General features: G+C 42.3%; 1 protein-coding gene across 1 annotated transcript; it reads right to left on the bottom strand.

The window, feature by feature from the left end:
- Nucleotides 1-589: 589 nt before the first annotated feature.
- Nucleotides 590-21,931, bottom strand: LOC100764983 (cyclin-dependent kinase inhibitor 2A). Its single transcript, XM_027400400.2, has 2 exons — nucleotides 21,651-21,931; nucleotides 590-895 (listed from the first exon to the last, which is right to left on the bottom strand). The coding sequence occupies exons 1-2, from the start codon at nucleotides 21,916-21,918 to the stop codon at nucleotides 723-725; spliced, it is 441 nt and encodes a 146-aa protein (XP_027256201.1). The 5' UTR covers nucleotides 21,919-21,931; the 3' UTR covers nucleotides 590-722.
- Between the last annotated feature and the right edge of the window lie 12 nt (nucleotides 21,932-21,943).

The following is a 21,943-nucleotide window of genomic DNA, read 5'->3' as shown; positions in this document are numbered from 1 at the left end:
GAGGTGAGTGCAGGATATCGAACTCTGTCTTAGGCAGAGCAGTGCACTCTTAACAGCTGAACCTCCAGCCATGAAATGGAAAGCTTAAAAAGACAGGAAAAAAGATGTCTCTTTTCCTTAAAAGGGAAAGAAAACTGCAAGCTCTCCATCTCAGATACCCTCAAAACTCCCGGGGTGGGAAATAGAAATTTTTCCATTGAGAAGGCCGAGGGGCAAGGCTGACAAAGTTGCGAGCTGAAGGACAGGGCCAAGAAGTTTGGAATCCTTGGAATCAGTCCACCAGGCGGGTTTGCGAAGCAGCGAAACCGAGGCTCTGTAGCCCTGCTGCGGCTCCATGTTACAGTTCCTAACCTTAGAACTCTGACCCTCCTGCCTTGCAGCCTAGGCTTTGACTGGGGATAAGTGGATGGGTGGAGCTGGAATTTATGGAGTCCATGTGCACAGGCTCCCTTGAGTTGTATCTTCTTAGGTTGTCACACAACTTGGCTGTGTGAACTGAAGACAGCCAGAAGACCCTGCTCAACTTTTCCATCTGCAAATGAGTTTCGGAAGCGCTCAGATTTCCAACTCTTGGACAAGCCGTGCTCACCTGGGGGTGTTTGAGCATAAGCTATGCCTGCTGGCCGGCTGCCTTGGGGGTGCTCTCGGCCGCACATAGATACTGTACGACATCGAGATGGCCCCGCTCCTGGGCCAGGTCGATTGGCAGGTGACCTCGGGCATCATGCACATCCAGCCGCGCCCCCGCCTGGTGCAGTATCTTCAGAGTTTCCAAGAAGCCCTCCCGCGCTGCATCGTGCACGGGTCGGGAGAGGGTGGCTGGGTCCTCGCAGTTCGGTTCGGCACCGTAGAGCAGCAGCAGTCTGGCTACTTGGGTGTTGCCCATCATCATGACCTGAAAAAGAAGGAAGAGTAGAGGGGTCAAGGGCAGAGTGCCGGGAGGAACCGAGAAAGAAACCCTATTAAGAAGCCTCAACACTACCCGGTGGAGACAACCAGTCACAAGGTTCTACCCTTTAGGGGCTTCCGGTACCAGCTGGCAGCTCCCATCCTCTCCATTCCATTCTTCTTACACACAGGTTAACAGGGTATTTCCCACGCTTTCATGGTGCTCATGCTTGTAGAGAATCACCAGGGGCAAAGACTGCACTTGCCTCATTTGAGACGATCAACGAGTGTGTGGTAATTACTAAAAGTGGTTGGCAAAAGACACATCCAAGGAAGCCGGAGAGATAGCTCAGTGGTTAAGAGCACTGGCTGCTCTTCCGGAGGTCATGAGTTCGATTCTCAGCAACCATATGGTGACTGACAACTATCTGCAATGGGATCTGATGCCCTCTTCTGGCATAAAGTCAGTAGAGCATTCATATACATAATAGAAATACATAAATCTAAAAAAAAAAAAAAAAACCCAACAACCAGAATTCTCATAAAATCTTGTTAGCCTTGTCTTCCTGGAATGTTATGCTTGGATTTCTTGAAGTCTAAAAATGTCCCTAAAATATTAATGTCCCCTTCTTACCTTAAATTATTAATCCTCTAAACTGTGAATATGTTACAGAGAGAAGAGACTTTGTAGACATGGCTATATTTAGGATCTTGAGATACATTATCCTGGACTACCAGAGTAGGCTCAATGTTATCACAAGTATCCTGCCAAAGAGAAGATGTTAGCAGGGCTGCAGAGGTCAGAGAAAAGATGCTGGAGTCATGGGCCAACAGCCACTAAAGCTAGGAAAAAGAAGGCAGATTCTGGCTTATAGCCTTTCAAAGGAACTCCCGTGGACTCGATTTAGACTTCCAGCTTCTGTAATTACATAATGATAATTTTGTGTTTGCTTTAGTCATTAAATGTGTGTTAACTGGCTCCATTTGCTTTCTATTGGTGTGATGAAGACCATGACCAAGAGTATCTTGGGGAAGAAAGGGTATCACAGTTCATCACTGAGGGGGGAAGCCAAGCCAGGAACCTGTACCAGGAAACTGCAAGGAGGAACTGAAGCAGAGCCAAAGGAGGAATGTGCTCATTGGCTTGCTCAGCTTTTTTTTTTTTTTCCTTAAAGCAACTGAGACCACCTGCCCACACTGGGCAGAATCTTCCCATATCTGAAATCAAGAAAATGCCCCCAAAGAGTTTCCTACAGGTCAATCTGACGGAAACATTTTCTTAATTAAGGTGCCCTCTATCCAAATTACTCTAGTTTGTCATAAAGCAAGTATAAGACCTTACATGTGAAAGAAACGCTCGGTTCAAACTCCAACCCTGCATAAACTCTGTCTACTTGCATTCTCAGTACCCAGGGAGAAGAGGAAGGGGATCAGAACTTTAGCCTACTTACCAAGTTGGAAGCTAGCCTTTGAGCTCTCAATATTTATTTATTCATTTACAAACTAAAGGAGGGAAGATGGAGAAGAATGGGGAGGGAAACTGTAATTAGGATATGGTATATGAGAAAAAAACTATTTCCAATAGGAGAAAAAATGTGATGTGTTAGAACAGTAAAAAAACAAAAACACTTCTCAAGTTTAAAGTTTAAAGCTAGCTTTGGACTATCAATCTTCCTGGCACAATCCCCTTCCAAAGAAACTGTGGCTACAGGCCTGCTCCTAATTCTTAAACTGTCTTGGAAACATAAACCATTCCTAAACCAGATGACCCATGCCTTTAATCCCAGCACTCAGGAGGCAGAGGCAGGTAGATCTCTGTGAGTTTGAGGCCAGCCTGGTCTACAGAGTGAGTTCCAGGACAGTCAAGGCTACATAGAAAAACCCTGTCTCAAAATAATAGTAGTAAATGATAATGATAATGATGATGATTAAGGGTTCCCATAGGGGATGCATTGAACTCAACCCAAGGCTTTGTGAACACTAAGCAAGAGTTCTACCATTTAGTTCCCTCCATCCACCAGAAAGAAATTTGGAAATGGAATCCATAACCACCACAAAAACGAGTATTTTGTGGCAGTAGTAAGTTCTGGGATCCCACACCTTTTTCTGGCCTCAGGTAGGCATGGCATGTGGTGCAGATACACATCCAGGAAAAATATTTCTACACAAACAATAAAAGAATCCAGCTAGATATAAGCTGCTAAGCTAGGAGCTTGCTTGGGGCTGGAAGTTACGCTAACAACCCCAATAGGAATGTTAACTTGAGGTCACCTGTTTGCAGTTTCAAGGCAGGAATAAAAGTCATATTGTATTAACTTTCACATAAGACTTTCCCCAAGTTGTTTTTACCTCCAACTGCAACTTTAAAAGCTCTTTAGGGTAAGCAGGATGGCTCAGCAGGTAAAATTCTTTGCTGTCAAGCCTGACCTTCCATTTTCCAGACTCACATAATGGAAAGAAAGAACCACTTCCCAAAAGTTGTCCTCTGTCCTCCACACACACCCCTCCCTCAACTAAATAAATAAATCAGAGCCATAAAAAAATTTAAAGCTCTGTAAAGTTAACTGGGGGAAAAAAAAACTAGGCAGAAATTGCTCTAGAGAAAATAAGAAAGCCCCCAAACACCATTTTGTACAGAGAAGCCACAGATCAATTTTTATCTAGGATATAGAATAAAGAAACTTGCTCACACTAAAATAAACTCGGCCATAGGTTTGGAATCTGCACTGAAGACTACAGGAAGTTAAGGGCAATGTTATGCAAATGTATTGATGTGCTGTTGCGTTTGCCTACAGTGTGTCTATACAGTTATACAATTATAAACTGAGCACTGGCAACCAGCCTCGGAAGTAAGACTTATTCCTAGCGCTACAGAGTCTGGCACACATCCTGTCCTTTGCTTCATACCCCTACTTCGGTTTATCCACCTGTGTTGCTGTCTCTACAAGCAGCTGCTTCAGCTGCCTCCTCCTCCTCTTCTGCTGAAAGTTTTCTAACCTCAAGACTCTTCTTGAGAATCCTTTTAGCAACTGTCTTGCATGCAGCATCACCCAAAACCAAAAACCAACAACTCCCACCCCAAAAAACCCAAACCATTGGATATCCAATCCATAAAGCTGGCCACCAAAAAAAGCTTGAAGAGTGCACCTTGGAAAATCTTCAGGCAGTTTTTTGGCTCCCCTCAGGAAGATCTAATCAACTTGCTGTTCTGTGCTCTGTCATCCTTTTGGATTCATGGCTGACTTTCTCTGTGTGTGTGTGTGTGGGAGGGGGGCGCGCGTGCGTGCGAGTGTGTGTGTGTGTGTGTGTGTGTGTGTGTGTGTGTGTCCTGCACTAACTTTTGGTAGAGGAGCTGGGTTTTGATGGCCACAGATTGTTTTGCTACCTCAAACCTTTCTTATTGAGAACAACCACAGTGGCAGACTAGCTGCTGGTGGGAGCAGCGAAGGAGCGAAGGAACTCAGTGAACATAGCCATGCAGAGTTCTGTGAGACTGTAAAGACGAATCACTCAATTTTTCTACATCAAGATATCATAATCAATTGCATTAGTATTGCTGAATCTTTCCCTGAAGACAGTTGAACTAATTTAGTTTTCAGGAAAACTATAAGTAAACTAGAGAAAGAGGAAAAAATACTCTGTGCTCTATGTGTATGTTAAACTCCTCCATCTTGCTCATAAATTTGGACTTAAAGATTGCTCACATCTTTTATTTTATGGAAAATTTGAAAATACCAAAAATAAAATGAATACTTGGATACTGCCTTGTAAAGAAAGTACCTGGAATTGAGTCATTGTTTTTGTTTTTTTTCTTTTTTTGGTTGTTCGGTTTATTTATTTTTGAGACACGCTTTTCTGTGTAGTACTGGCTGTCCTGGAACTCCATCTGTAGATCAGCCTCTGCCTCCTGAGTGCTGGGATTAAGGGCATGCGGCCACCACCACCGCCCAGCTGATTTTTTTTTTCTTTTTAGAAACAAAGCATTTCTGTCTCAAACACCAAGTTGGTTAAGGTTCTGAACCAAAACGATTTTCTCTTCCCCTTACTAAACTGCTGTAAAAACTATCGACCTAATTTTTTCCTTTTCTGCATTCAATAAATAAGGTCTTCTCTTACATATTTTAAGAAAGGCAGCCTCCCCCTCCACCCCCCGCCCCGATGCTGGTAAAGCTTCAGACGCTTTAAACTGTAAGCCACACTATTTTTAAATGCTCACACCTATTGTGTACAACCACCCAATCTGTCTAGCCTCAAACTGTTTCCACGCTTGACTTGTTAATGATCTCAAGGTCTCACTTTTATTTCATTTTTATTATGTTTTAAACTGTGTAAAATGTATTCTATATTGCATAGTTGCATCTGTTGCTATGCACAGGCTTTTAGAATGCACTCTTGTTTCACAGGAATTTTGTTAGAATTGGAAATAATGGTTATGGGTGGATATTACCGGGCGGTGACAGAAAGAATTCCCCTTTTAGGTTGAAGCTTAGTAAGTTAGCGAAAGCAAAACGAGAAAAAAATCTACTGACAATAGATGGGAACAAATAATAACTCCCAATCACGAGAAACTGAAAACCTGATGCCAAAGTGGTATACTATACCAAGTTAGTTTAAAAGGGAGGGTGAGGGCAGCAAAAATAGCAGGGGATGCATGTCAAATGGTAATTGAATGGCCATTGCAGTCAGGGTCACATTGGAAACTCACCAGAAATGCTGGCTTTTCTTCAACAAAAGCTACCATCCCCCTGCAGATGAGCTACCCTGTGCCTACCTGAATCGGGGTGCGGCCGAAACAGTTCGGGGTGTTGGGCGAAACCCCTGCTTCCAGCAGAGCCCGAACCTCTTGCTCGCGGCCCTGGGCCGCCGCCCTAGCCAGTCTGTCTGCCGAGGGCTCCATGCTGCTCCAAATGCTCCCCTGTCGATCGCCTGCCTCCCTTTCGGAGATCCAGTGCCCGCCCCATCCTCGCGTGACCAGCCGGGGCCCTCTTTCTTCCTCTTAAGGTTAGGGGGCAAAACTCACTGAGCCTGACGCAGCTCCATAGTCCGCTATAGGTGGCGCAACTCTCCCAGAACACAACATGAATAGAACACCCCTGAAACTGTCGCTGCCCCCTCCCCCACCTCCCCCCAGCGGGGGAGGGGACGGTAGTTCGGACTTCTGCTTAAGACTGGTTGCGTACTTGAGAAGAGTTGGGGGCTGCGGCAGCGCCAAGGCTCCGAGGGCCCCCACCTGCTGCCCATGCAGACCCCACCCCCAAACCATGCCCAGACACCCCCTGACGCTGTACTCCTTCCGGGCGCTCAAAAGAGGAGCACGTGGGTCTCCTGAGCTAGTGAGCTAGTCCGTTCTCCACCAGCGCGAAATCGCTCCCATTTCCTTCCTCCCCAGTGCAACACGCCAGTTTTAGAAAAAAAAATGAGGGCGGTATGTTTCACCGCTAAATTGAAACTTAAGTTATTTAACCTCGTAGGCAAAGACTGCGTCTTCTTTTATTCAGAAGAAAGAGCTACGTCCTCGCTGCACTGAAACGCCAGCTCAAACAATTCATTTTGGAAAGTCTCCTGCCTGCCTGGGGTCTCTGACCCACGCACCGCGCCGTGTTAAAGCCGCGGCTTGGGCCAGGGGTTTTCATAAACATTTCTGAGGTTAGGGTATTGGGTGCTAGCTCTTAAAAATATGAGCTCTATTTAACACAGACAAGGAAGAATTCTGTACGCAAATACAAAAATGAGGGAGTGAAGTCACTGGAGGACAATCTGCTTGCTCATAATTGATGCCTATTTTATGGGGCTGTTGTGAGTTTAAATGACTTGATATGCTTACAAACGTTAAGAACTACTGCAATCCTATTGCACCACCATTACATTCTTCATTTTAATGAATGGGCAGAGTTACCAATATTAGGTAAAATGGAGGATTTCAAAAGGCAATCATCTGACGACCCTAATTGCCATCCCAGAGCCTTCATCTACTAGCTGATGGAAGCAGAAGCAGAAGCAGAGATCCACAGCTAAGCAAGGAGCCCAACTCCTGGTATCCAGATTCAGAGAGGGAGGAGTGACCAACAAAGGGGTGAAGACCACTCTGGGGAAACCTGCAGAAACAGCTGACCTGACCTAGTGCGAGCGGACCGGACCGGACCCAGTCGTAAAGCTGGGGAACCAGCACTGGACTGAACCAAACTCTGTGAATATAGGTGCCAGTTAGGAGGCCTAGGCGGGTTATGGGACCTCTAAGAGTGGAACCGGTTTTTATCCCTAGTGCACAAATGGACTTTGGGAGCCCACTCCCTATGGAGGGATACTGTTTCAGCCCAGATACATGGAAAAGGGCCTATTTCATCCCAGATATATGGAGGAGGGCCCAGCCCCACCCCCAAATGTTGGGACAGACTTTTCTGATTCCCTAATGAAGGCCTCACCATCCTTGGGGAGCAGGTTGGGGAGCGGGTTGGGGGTTTGGTGGGGGATGGGAAGATGGAGGAAGAGGGAATGGGGGAGGGGGAGTGATACACGTAAAATGATTGTTTCTAAATTTTTTTTAAAAAAAGGACATGGAAAAAATAAAAAGGCAATCAACACTGACAACACGATGGCCTTTTCTTTCATTCCTGCATTTACTACAACGAAGTTAAACAGCAACTAAAGAGCAAGCCTAGAGGGCTGCCTTGAAAATATCAAGAACGCGTTCAGTCATCATGAGATGCTTCCTCCTGTAGTAGATGGGAACAAGTACAAAGAGACCAACAGCTAAACACTGCAGACAGAGAGAGACCTTGTCACATTCAGCTCTAAATGGAATGACTGAATCAAGTCCTTCCCTTAAGAGCCTTCAGGGAATCCTGAAGAAGAGGAGGCAGAGAGAGTGTAAGAGCCAGAAGACACCAAGGAAACAGGACCCTCTAAATCAACATGATCAATGCTTGTAAGAACTCACAGAGACTTGGGTACCGTGCACAAGACCTGCACAAGTCTGCAGTGCTTTTTACCATGACTCCCTGTTGAGTGTTTTTATGTGATTCCTGAGCTCATGAATGATTCTTGTGCCTTCTCTTGGGATTGTTTCTGTTGGTTTATCTTGTCCAACTTCAATGTGATGGTTGTTGTTTTATCTTATATTTTGTCTATGATCTAACAAATAAAGCTTGCTTGAAGATCAGAGTGCAAAGCTAGCCGCATTGGTTAGCTATAGAGGCCAGGCAGTGGTGGCACATACCTTTAATCCCAACACAGAGACAGAAGGATCTCTGTTAGTTCAAGGCCATCCAGGGCTATATGAGAGTGAATCAGTCTAAAAGAGAAACAGAGCTCACACAAAGGTGATCCCAACACTTGGGATCCCACACCTTCAATCTCAGCTAGAGAGGAATGTAAGGCAGGAGGAGACATTGGTAGAGGTGAGAACTCTCTAGTGGCTGGCTGCTTTGCTCCCTCCATCTTCAGCTTTAATCCCAATATCTGACTCTGGGTTTTTATTATTCATGCTACAATATTTTATTTTGTTATATTTTTCAAAATGAATGAATGAACGAAATCCTAGTCACTAGGGTAACGGTTAACAACTGGGTTGTAATGTATTCCTTTTCAGAGAGGGAAAATCAGTTTTTACAATGTAATGACACTCTAGGTATATCAACCACTCCAGGGTAGATCTCATGTTCCTCATGTTCAGGACTAGTTGACTAAGATATAATTGACTTCATAGGTTTTTGTTTCTGTGTGTGCGTGTGTGTGCACACGCACGCGCTTTTATTTGGTTACTTTTTTTTCTTTTGGGGTAGTGTTTTACTTGGTTTTCTTGAATTTTTTTAAAATAAAGAACTTAAAGTTTGGTGGGTAGTGAGGGGGGAGGATCTGAAAGGACTTGGAGGAGGGTCAGAATATGATAAAAATATATATAAAGTTAAAATTTTAAATAATAATAATGTAACAAGAAAATATCAAGAATGGGTTTTAGGCAGGCATTCGAAATGGAGGTCATTAAATGTCCAGGACTCTCTGTGTATGGCTCCTCTGCTCTGGAAGTTGGTCCTGCTATTATAAATCATGAATAAATAATAGTGATAAAACCTTTTTACTTAAAACAAAACAAACCAAATTCACCACACTCCAAACTTATTCATTCATCTCAGTCTGGACCTGATGCCAACACTTCAGATATACTAAAATATAAAAATCAGGGTGTTGGCTAAAGGTAGAAGTGGGGGAGGGGGAGGGTAGGTTAAAGGAATGGACTTTGGAGTTAGACCTTGTGGGTTCAAACCTGGACTTTTCTATGTATTCAGTGGAGAAGGAGAAAGATACTCCAGGCAAAGGTCAGAACATGTGCAAAGGTACAGACATGTAAGAAAACAGGGTATTTCACTGAGCTGTATTGGGCAGCCAGAAGACCAAAAACAGAAACAAACTTCTGGAGGAAAAGACTGCAAAGAAACCTGCAAAGTCGAATATTTTTGCATTGATGTTCATGAGGGATATTGGTCTGTAATTCTCTTATTTTAGTTGTGTCTTTGTGTGGCTTGGGTATCAAGGTAATTGTAGCCTCATAAAAAGAGCTTGGCAAAATGTCCCTTCTGCTGCTATTGTGTGGAACAATTTGAGGAGAACTGGTATTAGCTCTTCTTTGAATTTCTGGTAGAATTCTTCACTGAAACCATCTGGTAAGCACCGAACCACACTCCTGAAATCCTGTTGTGGAGAGGGAAGAGGGATGAACAAAGGAGCCAAGACGCTAGAGAAACCCTGCAGAAACAGCTGACCTGACCTACTGAGAGCATAGAGACCCTAGTCATAAAGCTGGGGAAACAGCACTAGACTGAACCAGGCCCTCTGAATGTGGGTGCCAGCTAGGTGGTCAAGGCAGTGTATGAGACCTCTAACAGTGGAGCCAGTCTTTATCCCTAGAACACAAATGGACTTTGGGAGCCCATTCTCTATGGAGGGATACTATTGCAGCCCATATACAACTAGGAGGGCCCTCCCCCAATGATATGAGGGACTTTGAAGGTCCCTGTGGAGACCTATCCCTGGGGAGGAGTTGGGATGGGTTGGGGAGAGTTGGTGGGGAACATGGGAGGATGGGAGGGCAGGTTGAGGGAATGCGGGGGTGGGGGGTGGGGTGGATATGTAAATATGAGTAGTAATTAAAGAATTTACTAAAAAACCCAAGCAACAACAACAAAAATCTGCACTACCAGCTGGGGGCAAGCATTCATACAAATGAGCCTGAGGTGGGTGGGGGGCATTTAACATTAAAACCACCACAGTTCCCCAGGGGAAAAAAAAAAAAGAAAAAAGAAACCTGCAAAGTCAGATGGAAACCCCAGAGTGAGTGGGATGGAAGGTGTTGGGACACTGAGCGCTTTCCCAGCTTTGCTGTGGTTGGTCAAGTCCAAGAAGAGTGAAGCAGGTGCAATAGGTAAATGGCCCTGGAAGAGACTAAAGCATCTGTGTTGAGGAAAAATTGACATGAAAGAGCAGGGGAAGTTGTGAGGTGTGCCTAAAATGTATTCTCTTGAGGAGACAGAAACAACTTTCTCCTCCTACAGTCCAATGACAACCCATGAGATTCCACCAAGTTCCCCGTGGGGAACCAATGACTTTATTAGACTGACATACTGAACAATGGGTGAAGGTTATGGGCAGGAAGGTGGATCTAAAGCAGTCACCAATGCAAGGAAGGTCTGGACCCAGCCACTCCTCTGTGGCTGTGTAGATGAAGTCCCCTCCCTAGTGCTTTCTCACCAACACAGAGACCCAGATAGCGGCATGCAATAAGGGCAGAATTGAATACAACTGGTTGCGAGTGATGGCTATATACCCAGATCAAAGTTTCTTTCTCATCTAAAATATTGTTATCACTCAGAATTGACACCACCCAAGCCTTTCACAAATCTTACTGAGCGTGACATTACTCATTGACAGGGACACATTAAGAAACATATTGCTTGTTGGAATCAAAACAGTAACCCTTTGAGACATAGTTGCCATTTTCCCCAGGTGAGAACCTTGCGGACTAGAAGCAAGTAAGTGTCCCTTGTTCAAAATAACAGAGCAGACAAGGTCATAATCATACATGACTATGTGCCTCATCAACTTTTTTTTATTGTGATCTTGTCAAATTTGAGTTAAATTCTTTTAGACAAGGAAAAACCTTCTCAGTTGAAAACTGGCAAGGGATGTAATTTTTCACCTCAAGAAAGGATAACCTCTGAGAAGAGGAGAGCCTCAAACAGGCTTGTTAATTCTTTAGGATTATTAGCTGCAACAAAGAAAGCATATTTTGGGGACTCCATCTATCTCCGTTGATTTGAAATTATTGTAAATTTTATCTTTCTGCCCAAGTAGGACCACAGCATGATGTAGACAAGTCACAAATTTTTAACTTCAGTTTCCAAACTGTTAACTGGATTTGGAATTTGGGCATATAATCAGCTCATATCAGGACCATTTTGAGGAAAAGTTAGAAGTGTGTTACATGTTATAGACAGAGTTTTTAAAATTGTGTACAAAACAAGTGTGATTAAAAATGAAAAAATTTACCATCAGAATACCTTAAAGAATAGGTTTTTATGTGACCTTGGGTAACTTTGCAGTTCAAGAAAATAAGCACTCTCTAACTTAACTAAATTAACTGTTTTAATGTATATGCATCCTGATTGTTGGAAAACTGCTTATTGTGGAGAAAACAGGTTAAAAAAAAAGCAATTGCATGTATTGTACATGCATATTTGTGTGTAGTGTATACACGTATAATTTGGTTATATGCACAAAAATGAGGATCCTCGTCCTGATGACAAAGTAAGTAGCCAAGCATATAATTAGAAGAGACACAGAAATAGTGACAATAAGAAATCCACTCAAGCTGGGCAGTGGTGGTGCACACCTTCAATTCCAGCACTCTAGAGGCAGAGGCAGAGGCAGAGGCAGATGGATTTCTGGAAATTCAAGGCCAGCCTGGACTACAGAGTGAGTTCCAGGACAGCTAGGACTGTTTTGAAAAGAAACCCTTTCTCAAAAAAACAAAACAACAACAACAACAAAATCCACTCAAAGTGGCCAAGTAAATCTTAATGGCTATTATTTGTTGATTCTCAACTACATAACACATATCAACCAGTTTTACATACATCATTTCTAACTTGACAGCTGTCTTGAGCGATAGAAAGTATTATCCTTCCTTCACAAAGGAGAATGAAATAAGCCAAAAGTGTTTTTATAGCAATGCACAGTATGATGGGGTTAAACCCCAGGCTTTCAGCTCAGAGCAAGAGGCCCCTTCTGCCTCCCTTCCTGTTGACTAATGTACAGTGCTTGTGGTGTGCAAGTCAGCAATGCTGAGCAGAGTGGCAGAGTTGTTCTCTGAGAACCAAGTGCAGAAACAAGTGGCAAAACCCGAATCAATGCAGCAGGATCTCTATTATTAAGAAGTACTAGTTTCGATGATATTTGTCACTAAAAATACAGTGGCAGACACTGGGTCTCTAAGTCCCTCCAAAAACCACTTAATAGTCAGGTCCATTTTGAATGATTTTTTTTTTCCTGATTGTAGCTCACATGTGTAGAAAAATCAGGGCTGGGTAGTGGTGGTACACTCCTTTAATTCCAGCTCAAATGACAAGAAGAAAGAGAGAGGGGGGCGGGAGAGAAGGGGAGGGAGGGCGAAAGAGGGAAGAAGGGAGGGAGTACAGGTTTGCATCATGCAAACTGAGGTCAGTTTAAATAAATTATGTAAAATTGTTGATCCTTTTCTCTCTCTCCCCAGGTTTAAGTAAATTATGTAAACTTCCTCAAGTCTGTAAAGGAAAGATAAAATTTACCTAGTAAAGGTCATTGTGGGGAGTAAAGAACATTAGAACCGTGAAAACCCAGGAATATAAATACAAGATATTTTAGAACACATACATGTTCTCTCATATTATTCACAGAGGCCATCAAAGCCAATTTCCATTTTCCCCCTATTCATAACCATATTGTGCAGATGTTATAAGATTCAACAAATCAACTCCCTTCTAGTAGTTGTGATTAATTCTTCTTTTGGGGACTCAACACTCCAAAAACAGCTCTGTGGTAAAAGAAGTACCTGTGTTCCAACAAAAGAACTTCCAGAGGAAAAATTAGTCATTAAAACAAGGGAAGTGACTCTGGGGTGGATCACCATGTTCAGTGTTTCCTCTGTGCTGTCACCTACCACTTTTTCTCTCAGTGTATTTCAAGCAGAAATTTCTGAGACAGTCTCACCTTGTATTCCAGGTTGGCCCAGGGAAAACTAGGCAAACAGGAATGCAAACTTTACCTTTGATAAATGTATGTCCTACCTCTTTTTTTTAAAAAATTCTTATGGAGTAGAGTTTCCATGTATGTATGTATGTATGTATGTATGTATGTATGTATGTATGTGTATGTATGTATATGTACACACACACACACACACACACACACACACACACACACACACACACCCTTGCTTTCTGAAGGCTAACTGGAAGGAAGAATGGGGAGAATGGCATGTTGTGCATTTTGTGTGTTTGGAATACCATTTTTGAATAACACCTTCAAATTGTTATTATAAATGACTCAAAATATTGAATTCCACATTCCAGACATCTTGAAGGGCTTGAAAATGACTTTAACATTTCTTCCTACATCATATCCCCCCCCCACACACACACATGCACAAACTCTAAGGTATTAGTGTCAAGTAAACTCAGGGATTATAAATCCAATAATCTCCAGTGCATTCTGTAGAAACCACTGTTCCATGTCATGGACAATTTTTGAGACAGAAAACAGGCTAATAACAATACTTTTGACTTGAATAATTACACTGATTTTCTACTACAGAAAATTATAGATATTATCCAGATAGAAAGTAGCATTACACCCTACAGGCTTACACCCTATAGGCTTTCATACAGGGCTTCTGTGCAGGTAGGCAAATTTATACTGCTTTCACATGTTTGACTTGACTGATAGACATGTCTTATTTGGATGTTTGCAGTGAGTCTTGAATGCTCTACCTGCATCTACTTTTCAATGCATAAATACCACAAGCTGCTTCCAGATGAGAAAATGGAAGCAGAGAAACACCTACAGCTCCCTTGTAAAACCACACCAGCTAGCAAGCAAAGGAAATCTGATCTCAGGCGATGTGAATACCAAGAATGAGCTTTCTTCTGCTTCAAACTGTTCCTGTGTTAGTTCAAAAGTTCTCATTTGCTGCTTTTAAATCAAAGCAGGAACAAGTAATTTATATTTATAAGCTGTTTCAGCTTAAATTTATGAGATGCAGTGACTTGGGGAACTCATAAAAACTTCAGTTATATAACAGCTAGAAGAGATGAAAATGAAATTGTGTGTATGTGTGCTCTTAATCCCAGAGGCAACCAAGGTAATTAATATAGACATTATTAACCAATGGCATTTGACAGGTTGTGGTACATACTTGAGCCTTACACTTTAAACACAGGACAAGAGAAAGTAAAACATCAAAAACATAAGAGCACTAAGATAATTAAATGAGACAATGCAGCTCAAATCTATTAAGCTCCTCATAATCACCTCTGAGAGAAAAATATTACCTTAGTATGTGCTTTGGAAGAATGCCTGAATACGCTTCTTTTTAAGAAATGTGTTATTCCATAGAATATATTTTGGTGCAACTACTTGGCATATAAAATTCAAAGTATCTCACATTACATAGGATCTTAATTATTTCAAAGTAAAAAGATACTATTTTCATATGGCAGAGGTTTTCAACTGAATTGAGTCAGATGGCTACTGTTTCTTTAAATCGGATGTAAGAATCACACAAAAGCTTAGTCAGATGATCTGACTACCAAACAGAAATAAGGCAAGAAAACAGTGGCACTCAGAAGAGAAAGTAAAACACAAACTTTATACTAGTGTACAAATGTAACAGGAGACACCTGGAAAGGCTAAGAAAAAACTATGATGACATTTGGGAGACATCCCATCTTCAGTTTTTTAAAACTGCATTTCCCTCCTGCTCAAGTTATCTACTCCCCACCCTCCACGGCCCCATTCCTGTGCTGTTACAGATACACAAATGTCCAACATTTTCTTTGTCAGCTTCATTCTGTTATGGTAACATTTTACTTTTTTTAATTCTAAATAAACAGTTTAAACCAGTGAAACCCTTTTGTCTTCCTTTAAGGTTCTATTCACTCCAAGTCTGGTTTAGATAATAAAATAAAACCCTTATTCATATGTATGTGGAGAGAGATTCATTCATCTGGTATGAAAAAGTGAAGTAGACACAGTATTCTGAGTGGACAATTTTATTGTGGCTTTCCTATACGCAATTTTCTGATGCTGTGAGGTTTATAAAATATCCTGTTGTGTCCTCCGCTCTAACAGAAGCCCTAATTATACAAATCTGGTACCTCTGAGACTCCTCCCTGCAAATTCTAATACAAAAAGGTCTCTTTTTCATTTTGTGAAACAATTCTTTCTTTGATTATTCAGTTACTCTCCTACCTGGAGTCCAGAGTGTACTTAACTGTAAACACCTTCTTTAAGTTTAAAAACAAGGTATTAAATAAGCAATGTTGGCATTTGCAAATCATGCCCAAGGGCCTATTGGGAACAGAATCCCAAATAAAGTGCAGACTCTGGTGAGCTGTCAAAAAACTGCTGGATTAGAATTTGACGGTCAGTGAGAAATCTACAGGAACAACTTTCAGGCTGAGGCTGCTGACACCACCAATCTACTGTACCCCTCTGATGTCTGGTTTCTTGCATGCTTCCATTAGCAAAACAAACATACTGAGAGAAATCTGTGCAGTTTTATTAGTTTCAATTTGCATAAGAGATTAGCTAGCTTTATTCAGGCAATGTTAAACTCCTACACACACTTCCTTGAACACAATTCCTCTTGGGGGTTGGGAGTGTTTTTTCAGGGGTGGAACCTGGACCCTGAGCGTCCAGAGTTCCATCCCCAAGCCGCCCACCCGGTGTCTGTTTGAGTAATTTAGTGATTCGGTGGTGAGGGACAAGACTGAAAAAGCCTTGAAGAAGAGTTAAAAAGTCCTTTGTAATACAGTGTTTTCATTTTCATAAGCAAGGCCAATATGCAATTCCTAACATAAAAATCAAACATGAGAAAGGATTCTGATGCTTTGGGAATTTAAAATCTTATAGCAAGATTTGTATCTTAATCTTCCCACTTTATCATTTTTTTTCTTCTGATCATGGTTTTGATGAAATTCAATGCCTGTCCTGGGGCTCATGAAAGAAGCAACTGCACTGCCAGGAGCTGAGAAGAGTGTCTTTGATCTCTTCTTTAAATAAGTAAAATAAAAAGATGGCATTGATTTTTGGTAGCACCAACAATTTTAAGTCCACCCTTCGGCTTGCTGATTACACTGACATAGCACAAATTATCACATGGTGGATTTGTTGAGGCCTGAAGTTGGAGGGTATTTTTTAGGAAGTTTATTCACAGGTTTTCTTGGGCTGTATTTTGCTTGCCATCCTAGAAGTGATTAGTTATTTCAAGAGCATATTCTAACTGAGGGAGATTTGCATGATAAAACAAAAGAGAAGTGCTAGCCTTTTTGAAGGGATGGCTGCTCTTGAGACACAGAAGCAGAGACCACGACTCCACAAGGTGTGTGGGGGGGGTGTAGGGGGGTTTTGGAAGTGCCTTTGCCTTGTGTGTGTTCCCCCAAATAAAACTGATTTTCTTGGCCCACCATCCAATAAGAGCTGAATTGGTGACGTAGAAATGTCCTCCTATCATGTCTGAATCTAGAGAAGTCTGAGTCTGCCTGACACCACTCCTTGCTGTCCAGTGAAGCTTCCCTTCCTGTAAAGCTTCCAACACATATACTATCTGATCAACTCTTATCTGAGGATGTAGCTCAGGGGAGGGAACCAGTCCAGAACAGGCAAATCTTGAAGGAGTGCCTGGGTGATAAGTGGACCCAGGGTCTAAATTCTGGTCTTGCTTAGGTAGCCAGCTAAATCATCATTTCTCAGGATTGGGTTGAGAGGGAGGAGGCAGGGATGGACATCTGAGCTATGTGGAGCTTGGCTACCCACTGGTGTTTTGGGGGCTTTCAGGATGCGGGATGAGCCTCTGTGAGGTTAGTTCTGCCAACCAGGGATCTCAGCCTGAGGTTATTCAAATACCTGAGTATGAGTGTAGCAGGTGAGGTGCGGGGAGAGTGAGCCAAAGCTGAAAGGGGACCCAACATCCAAGAACCTCAGAGATGGGTGAGGGCAGCAGCAGTATCCTTTCCTTAAGTCTGGGGAACTAGCACATCACAGTTAAAGCCTCAAGTCATAGCCCTTGTCAGTTTTTCCAAACTTTAAAACCATCTTCATAGAGGTGAGAGACTCACAACTCAGTTCTCAACTCATCTGGCACTCTTAATTCATCCCTGATGTGCAATTTTATGGGACTGGAGGCTTTGACAATGAAATATGTTTACTAGTGATAGGTATCAATCGAGATTACTTTGTAAAATTCAAAAGTATGATGAAGATGATAAAGATCCCCTGTCCCTCCCAGCATGAGGAAACCATTTACAAAATTGTTTACTATACCAAGTCTCACTTTAAATGCTGCCTGTTTGGGAATTGGGGTGGGGAGCATGGTGGCACAGGCCTTTAAATTCTATCACTTGGTACAGGCAGGCATGTCTCTATGAATTCAAGGCCAATTTACATAGGGAGTTCCAGGCCAGTTAAGGCTACATAGTGAGAAAAACAAAACCTAACGCCTGCCCTCCATGCCTGCATTTAGGTAACTATTTTACATTGTATTAAAAAATTGAAAATAAATAAATAAATAAATAAATTGAATATTCTACCAAAAATATGTCAGAGTGGGCACACAAACACACACACACACACACACACACACACACACACACACACACACACACACACACACACGCACCTGCAATCTTCCTTAAGTCTGGGGAACTAGCACATCACAGTTAAAGCCTCAAGTCAGGAGGAGGCAGGAGAAGAGGGAATTCAGTTCAATCTGGGCTCTTAGTGTCAAAATCAAACAAACTTGGTGGTATATGCCTTTAATTGTAGCACCTATGTGCAGAGTCAAGCAGATCTCTGTGGTTGGAACTCAATCTGGTCTACATAGTGAGTTCCAGGTTAGCCCGGGCTACATAGTGGGAAAGTGGGAAAACCCTACTCCCAAGCCTAATTATCTCATTCCATAGTTTAACACCATATTGTTATGATTTTAGGCAACTTTCATTCTTTCTATACTGCTCTCCAGAAGGTATTCTCTTTCCTTAGGGCAGTTAAATACAAGTGTAGGCATTTGTAAAGTTCCTATCCTGTGCTATGAGATTGGCCGAGGACGCTGCTCAGCTCACACAGTATTTGGCCAGCACTCAAGGAGCCTGAGGTTTGGACCCCAGAGCTGTATAAACAAGGCATCATGGCCTACTGCTAGTAACCCAAGCACCCAGGAGGTGTTCGGATGTTTATTTCAGGACCTTCCTGGGCTACATACATGAGACCATGTTTAAAAAATTGTTTCTCTTGCCATATTAGAGATGAGCTATGGCTATGTGAGACTCTGAAGTTAGAGAAAATTCATACTTAATACTATAATCTTTATATTTTGAAAATGAAATAATACTCATTAGTTACATAATTCAGAGTACAGAAACACAGCATCACAGAAACTTCAAGTTTTTTTTCTAAAGCACACAGAGGGTCCAGGGCATTCTAGTGTAGGGTTTCAGTTTGAGGTGGCCCAAGGTACTGTAGTGTGAAGGAACAAGAGAGATGGAGTGAAAACACTGGTCAAATGTTCAGCTTTGCTACTTCCTATTAGAAAATATTTTTTCCTGATGATTCATATCATTTCATAAGCAAGAGTGATCCCAATGTTAGGGAAAATGGTGGTTTATGTTCATCACAGTGATTCTAGTAATGAACTAACATGAATGGCAGGGCAGCCCTATAAAGTGTTAGAGACACAGGCAGTAAAGGTTATCCTGTTTCTAGGATGACAATGATGTCTCAAAACATAAAAATGAAAGAAAGGGTTGTTTTCAATGTAGAACACAGCATTAACTGGGATCGTGTACATATTGAAATATTGGTTTAAGTCAGCTTTAAGGCGCTTACCTTGAGATGACTGCAGGCTACAGGAAGAGGAGCTGCATTGAGTCCCTAAGTAGCCATGGATAAAGGGGTACTTTACCAAGCAGAACTTAGTAGTGTAAATAGTAATGTGTATTGGAAACTGAATCCAGTGCCTTCTGCAGAAGACTACTAAATTGTATCCCACACAAACTTTTATCATACACATTTTCAGTCAGAGGAATAAAAAGTTCTAATGAACACATTTACAGAGGTTTTCAAAATGTTAGAATACTGACACCTTACATATTTGGATCAATATTCAATAATCTGTATAAGGAATGTCTAAACACTTGAACATCAAGGACCTGAATGATTCAACACAATTAGCACCACATATATTCCTAAGTCAATACAACTGTGGTGGAATATATAAACATGAGGTACATAATTATACTAACACTGGTAATTAACACTTCAAATATTTCCATTATATCCTTATTTTCAAATAGAAAGTTAGGAAATTGGACATATTTTTAGCCTACATTCTATGCATGCCATATGTTCTATTATCAGATAATTGTTGATAACTGGGCCTTTTACACAATGAAAGCATGTCTAGAGAATTTTACACATAATTCCTGAAAATTGATTTTTTTACTTGTGACAAATGGTTTCTTTCAACAAACATATTTTTATATTTTACATATTCTACACTACAAGTTGTAATAGTATAAATGGATATTTTAACTTTATGTTTCATTTTGTTTCAAATGTCCCAGGATAGCCTTGAATTATATATGTGATAAAGGACAGCCTTAAGTCCTAGGTTCCCCTGTCTGTAGTTCTGGTTGACTCCCCCATCTATCATGGTCATTCCACCCTCCAGGGCTGGAATTACAGGAAAGTATCACCATAGCCCCAACTTCTGCCTCTTGGGGATGAAACCCAGGATTGTGTGCTTGTTAACAAAACACTACAAATCCAGACCCTTCTTTAACTCTTAAGAGGCTACAGCACTGTGTTTTATAGTCCTGAAAATACACAATTATAATGTTTACAAATGCTAAAAATTTCTGCTTCCTAACCACAGATTCCCAAAGGCACCAAATTATTAATATAAAATAATTATGGAGGGAGAAATATTAACTAAAGGCATAAAACAGATTTTTAATAGAGCATATTAACAACTATATTCAAATCCACACATTACAAGGGCTAGGCATATGCTGTACAGAAAAAAAAAAAAAACACAAAGCAAAAACTCATCATTAAGGAAGGCGACTTGGAGCCTGTGAGTATTTTGAAATTAACTAAAACCAGAGCCAGCAATAAGTCATAAAATCCTTTATAAATGCTCTTTACTAACTTTTGGAAAAATGAAATTTCGCACCCCTTTAATATCAGCACTCAGGAAGCAGTCCTAGCGAGTTGGAGGCCAGCCTGGTCTACAGAGCAAATTCCAGGACTGTCAGGAGTATATAGAGAAACCCCCGTCTTGAAAAACAAACAACAAAAACAAAAACCAAGCAAATAAAACTTGATAGTTTTTCTTTTCTGCTCTTTTTCTTTTTTGGTTCAGGCCACTGCTCCAGCCACCCTAGCCCTCCTGAGTAGTGTCAATAGTTTTACATTTCCATGCCTAAAAGACAATTGGTGCAGCAACAAACAGCTTTCCCTGGGGGTGGGAGTTTTACTTTTGGAACCCAGTGTTCTCTAAGATTTTTGCATACTGTATCAACATAGTTTTTTTTTTTTTCTTTCAGTTTTCCAGATTACCCGATGTGAGGATAAAACCTATCTCAGACTCTATTTTTCAAGCAGTAGGCCTCAAGTAAAACCCATATTAATTGTGGTCCGGGAAGCTTAAAATATGACTACTTCTGACTCCTCCCGGATGGCACGTTTAAATTCTATGTCTGAGGATCATGAAGGCATTATCCAAAACAGTTTCAGCTACGTAGGCCAGCCAGTAAGAAGTTTCCAACTCTATGGACAGCCATTGTCTATACCGGCCAAGGAATCTTAGAGAATCGGGTGCTTGCTTCTGTAGAAGCTACTGATTATATTTAAAACAGTGACGCTTGTCCTCCTATTTTTGGATGTCAACCTATATTCTGCTGCCACTCTCTCGTATGTCCTTCGCTACACTTGCACGCAAGGGTGAGCCGGCCTGGTGGACGGGGGCGGAATAGGCAAACCCTTAGAAAACAAGACCGTTAGCAGGTATTTCCCCCCAACCCCGGGGGGGGGGGCGAAATTAAGAGCTCTAGAAAACCACCTTACCTACGTTAGTGTGTGTGTTTATGTATATGTATGTATGAAAATATGTATGCATGTACCTATGTATGTTTGTGTGCACGCCCGCAGTTTACCAAAGCCTAACGGGGAACTGTAGGAGCCACTATTTACTAAGGCGGCAGGTTTAGGACTTTAAGAATCCTAAACTTTTCGCAGGGATTGAGTGGGACTGTGAAGCGGCCCCTTCAGACTCACCATGTGGGAGAGAGAGCGCCATCTCCAAGGAACTCACCCGAAGTGAAAAAAACGACCCCTTCCCTCCCCCGTCTTGTCCGCACGGGGCACGTCCTCTTTTTCTACCTCCTGGGGCAGATGCATGAAAGCACGCGGAACCACAGCTCGTGCGCGGCGCGGCTTCGGAGGGCCTCTCCTACCTGCTCCAGGATGCAGCCGCGGCCCTCGCTGGCTCCTCGCTAGCATCAACAGCAGGGCCACTACGGCCCGTGCGCGGCTCGCTGACCGGTGTCGCGAAGATCGCGGGAACTGAACCACGAAAGCCCTCACTCGAGGTGGGCGATCTGCGCGCCGCCGCCGAATCCGCACAGTCACCAGGAACCTGTACCCCATGCTCCCAGCCGCTGCACTCGCCCAGCGGTCGCCTCCGTGTGACACGGGAGGTGAGAAGCGCCGCCCCCGGCCCATTCTGTTAGGAGGCACCCCGAGACCC

Source organism: Cricetulus griseus, chromosome 2 (assembly GCF_003668045.3).
Source record: "Cricetulus griseus strain 17A/GY chromosome 2, alternate assembly CriGri-PICRH-1.0, whole genome shotgun sequence".
Lineage (NCBI taxonomy): Eukaryota > Metazoa > Chordata > Mammalia > Rodentia > Cricetidae > Cricetulus > Cricetulus griseus.
Note: the sequence above shows the minus strand (reverse complement) of the source record. Positions and strands in the feature narration are given on the sequence as shown.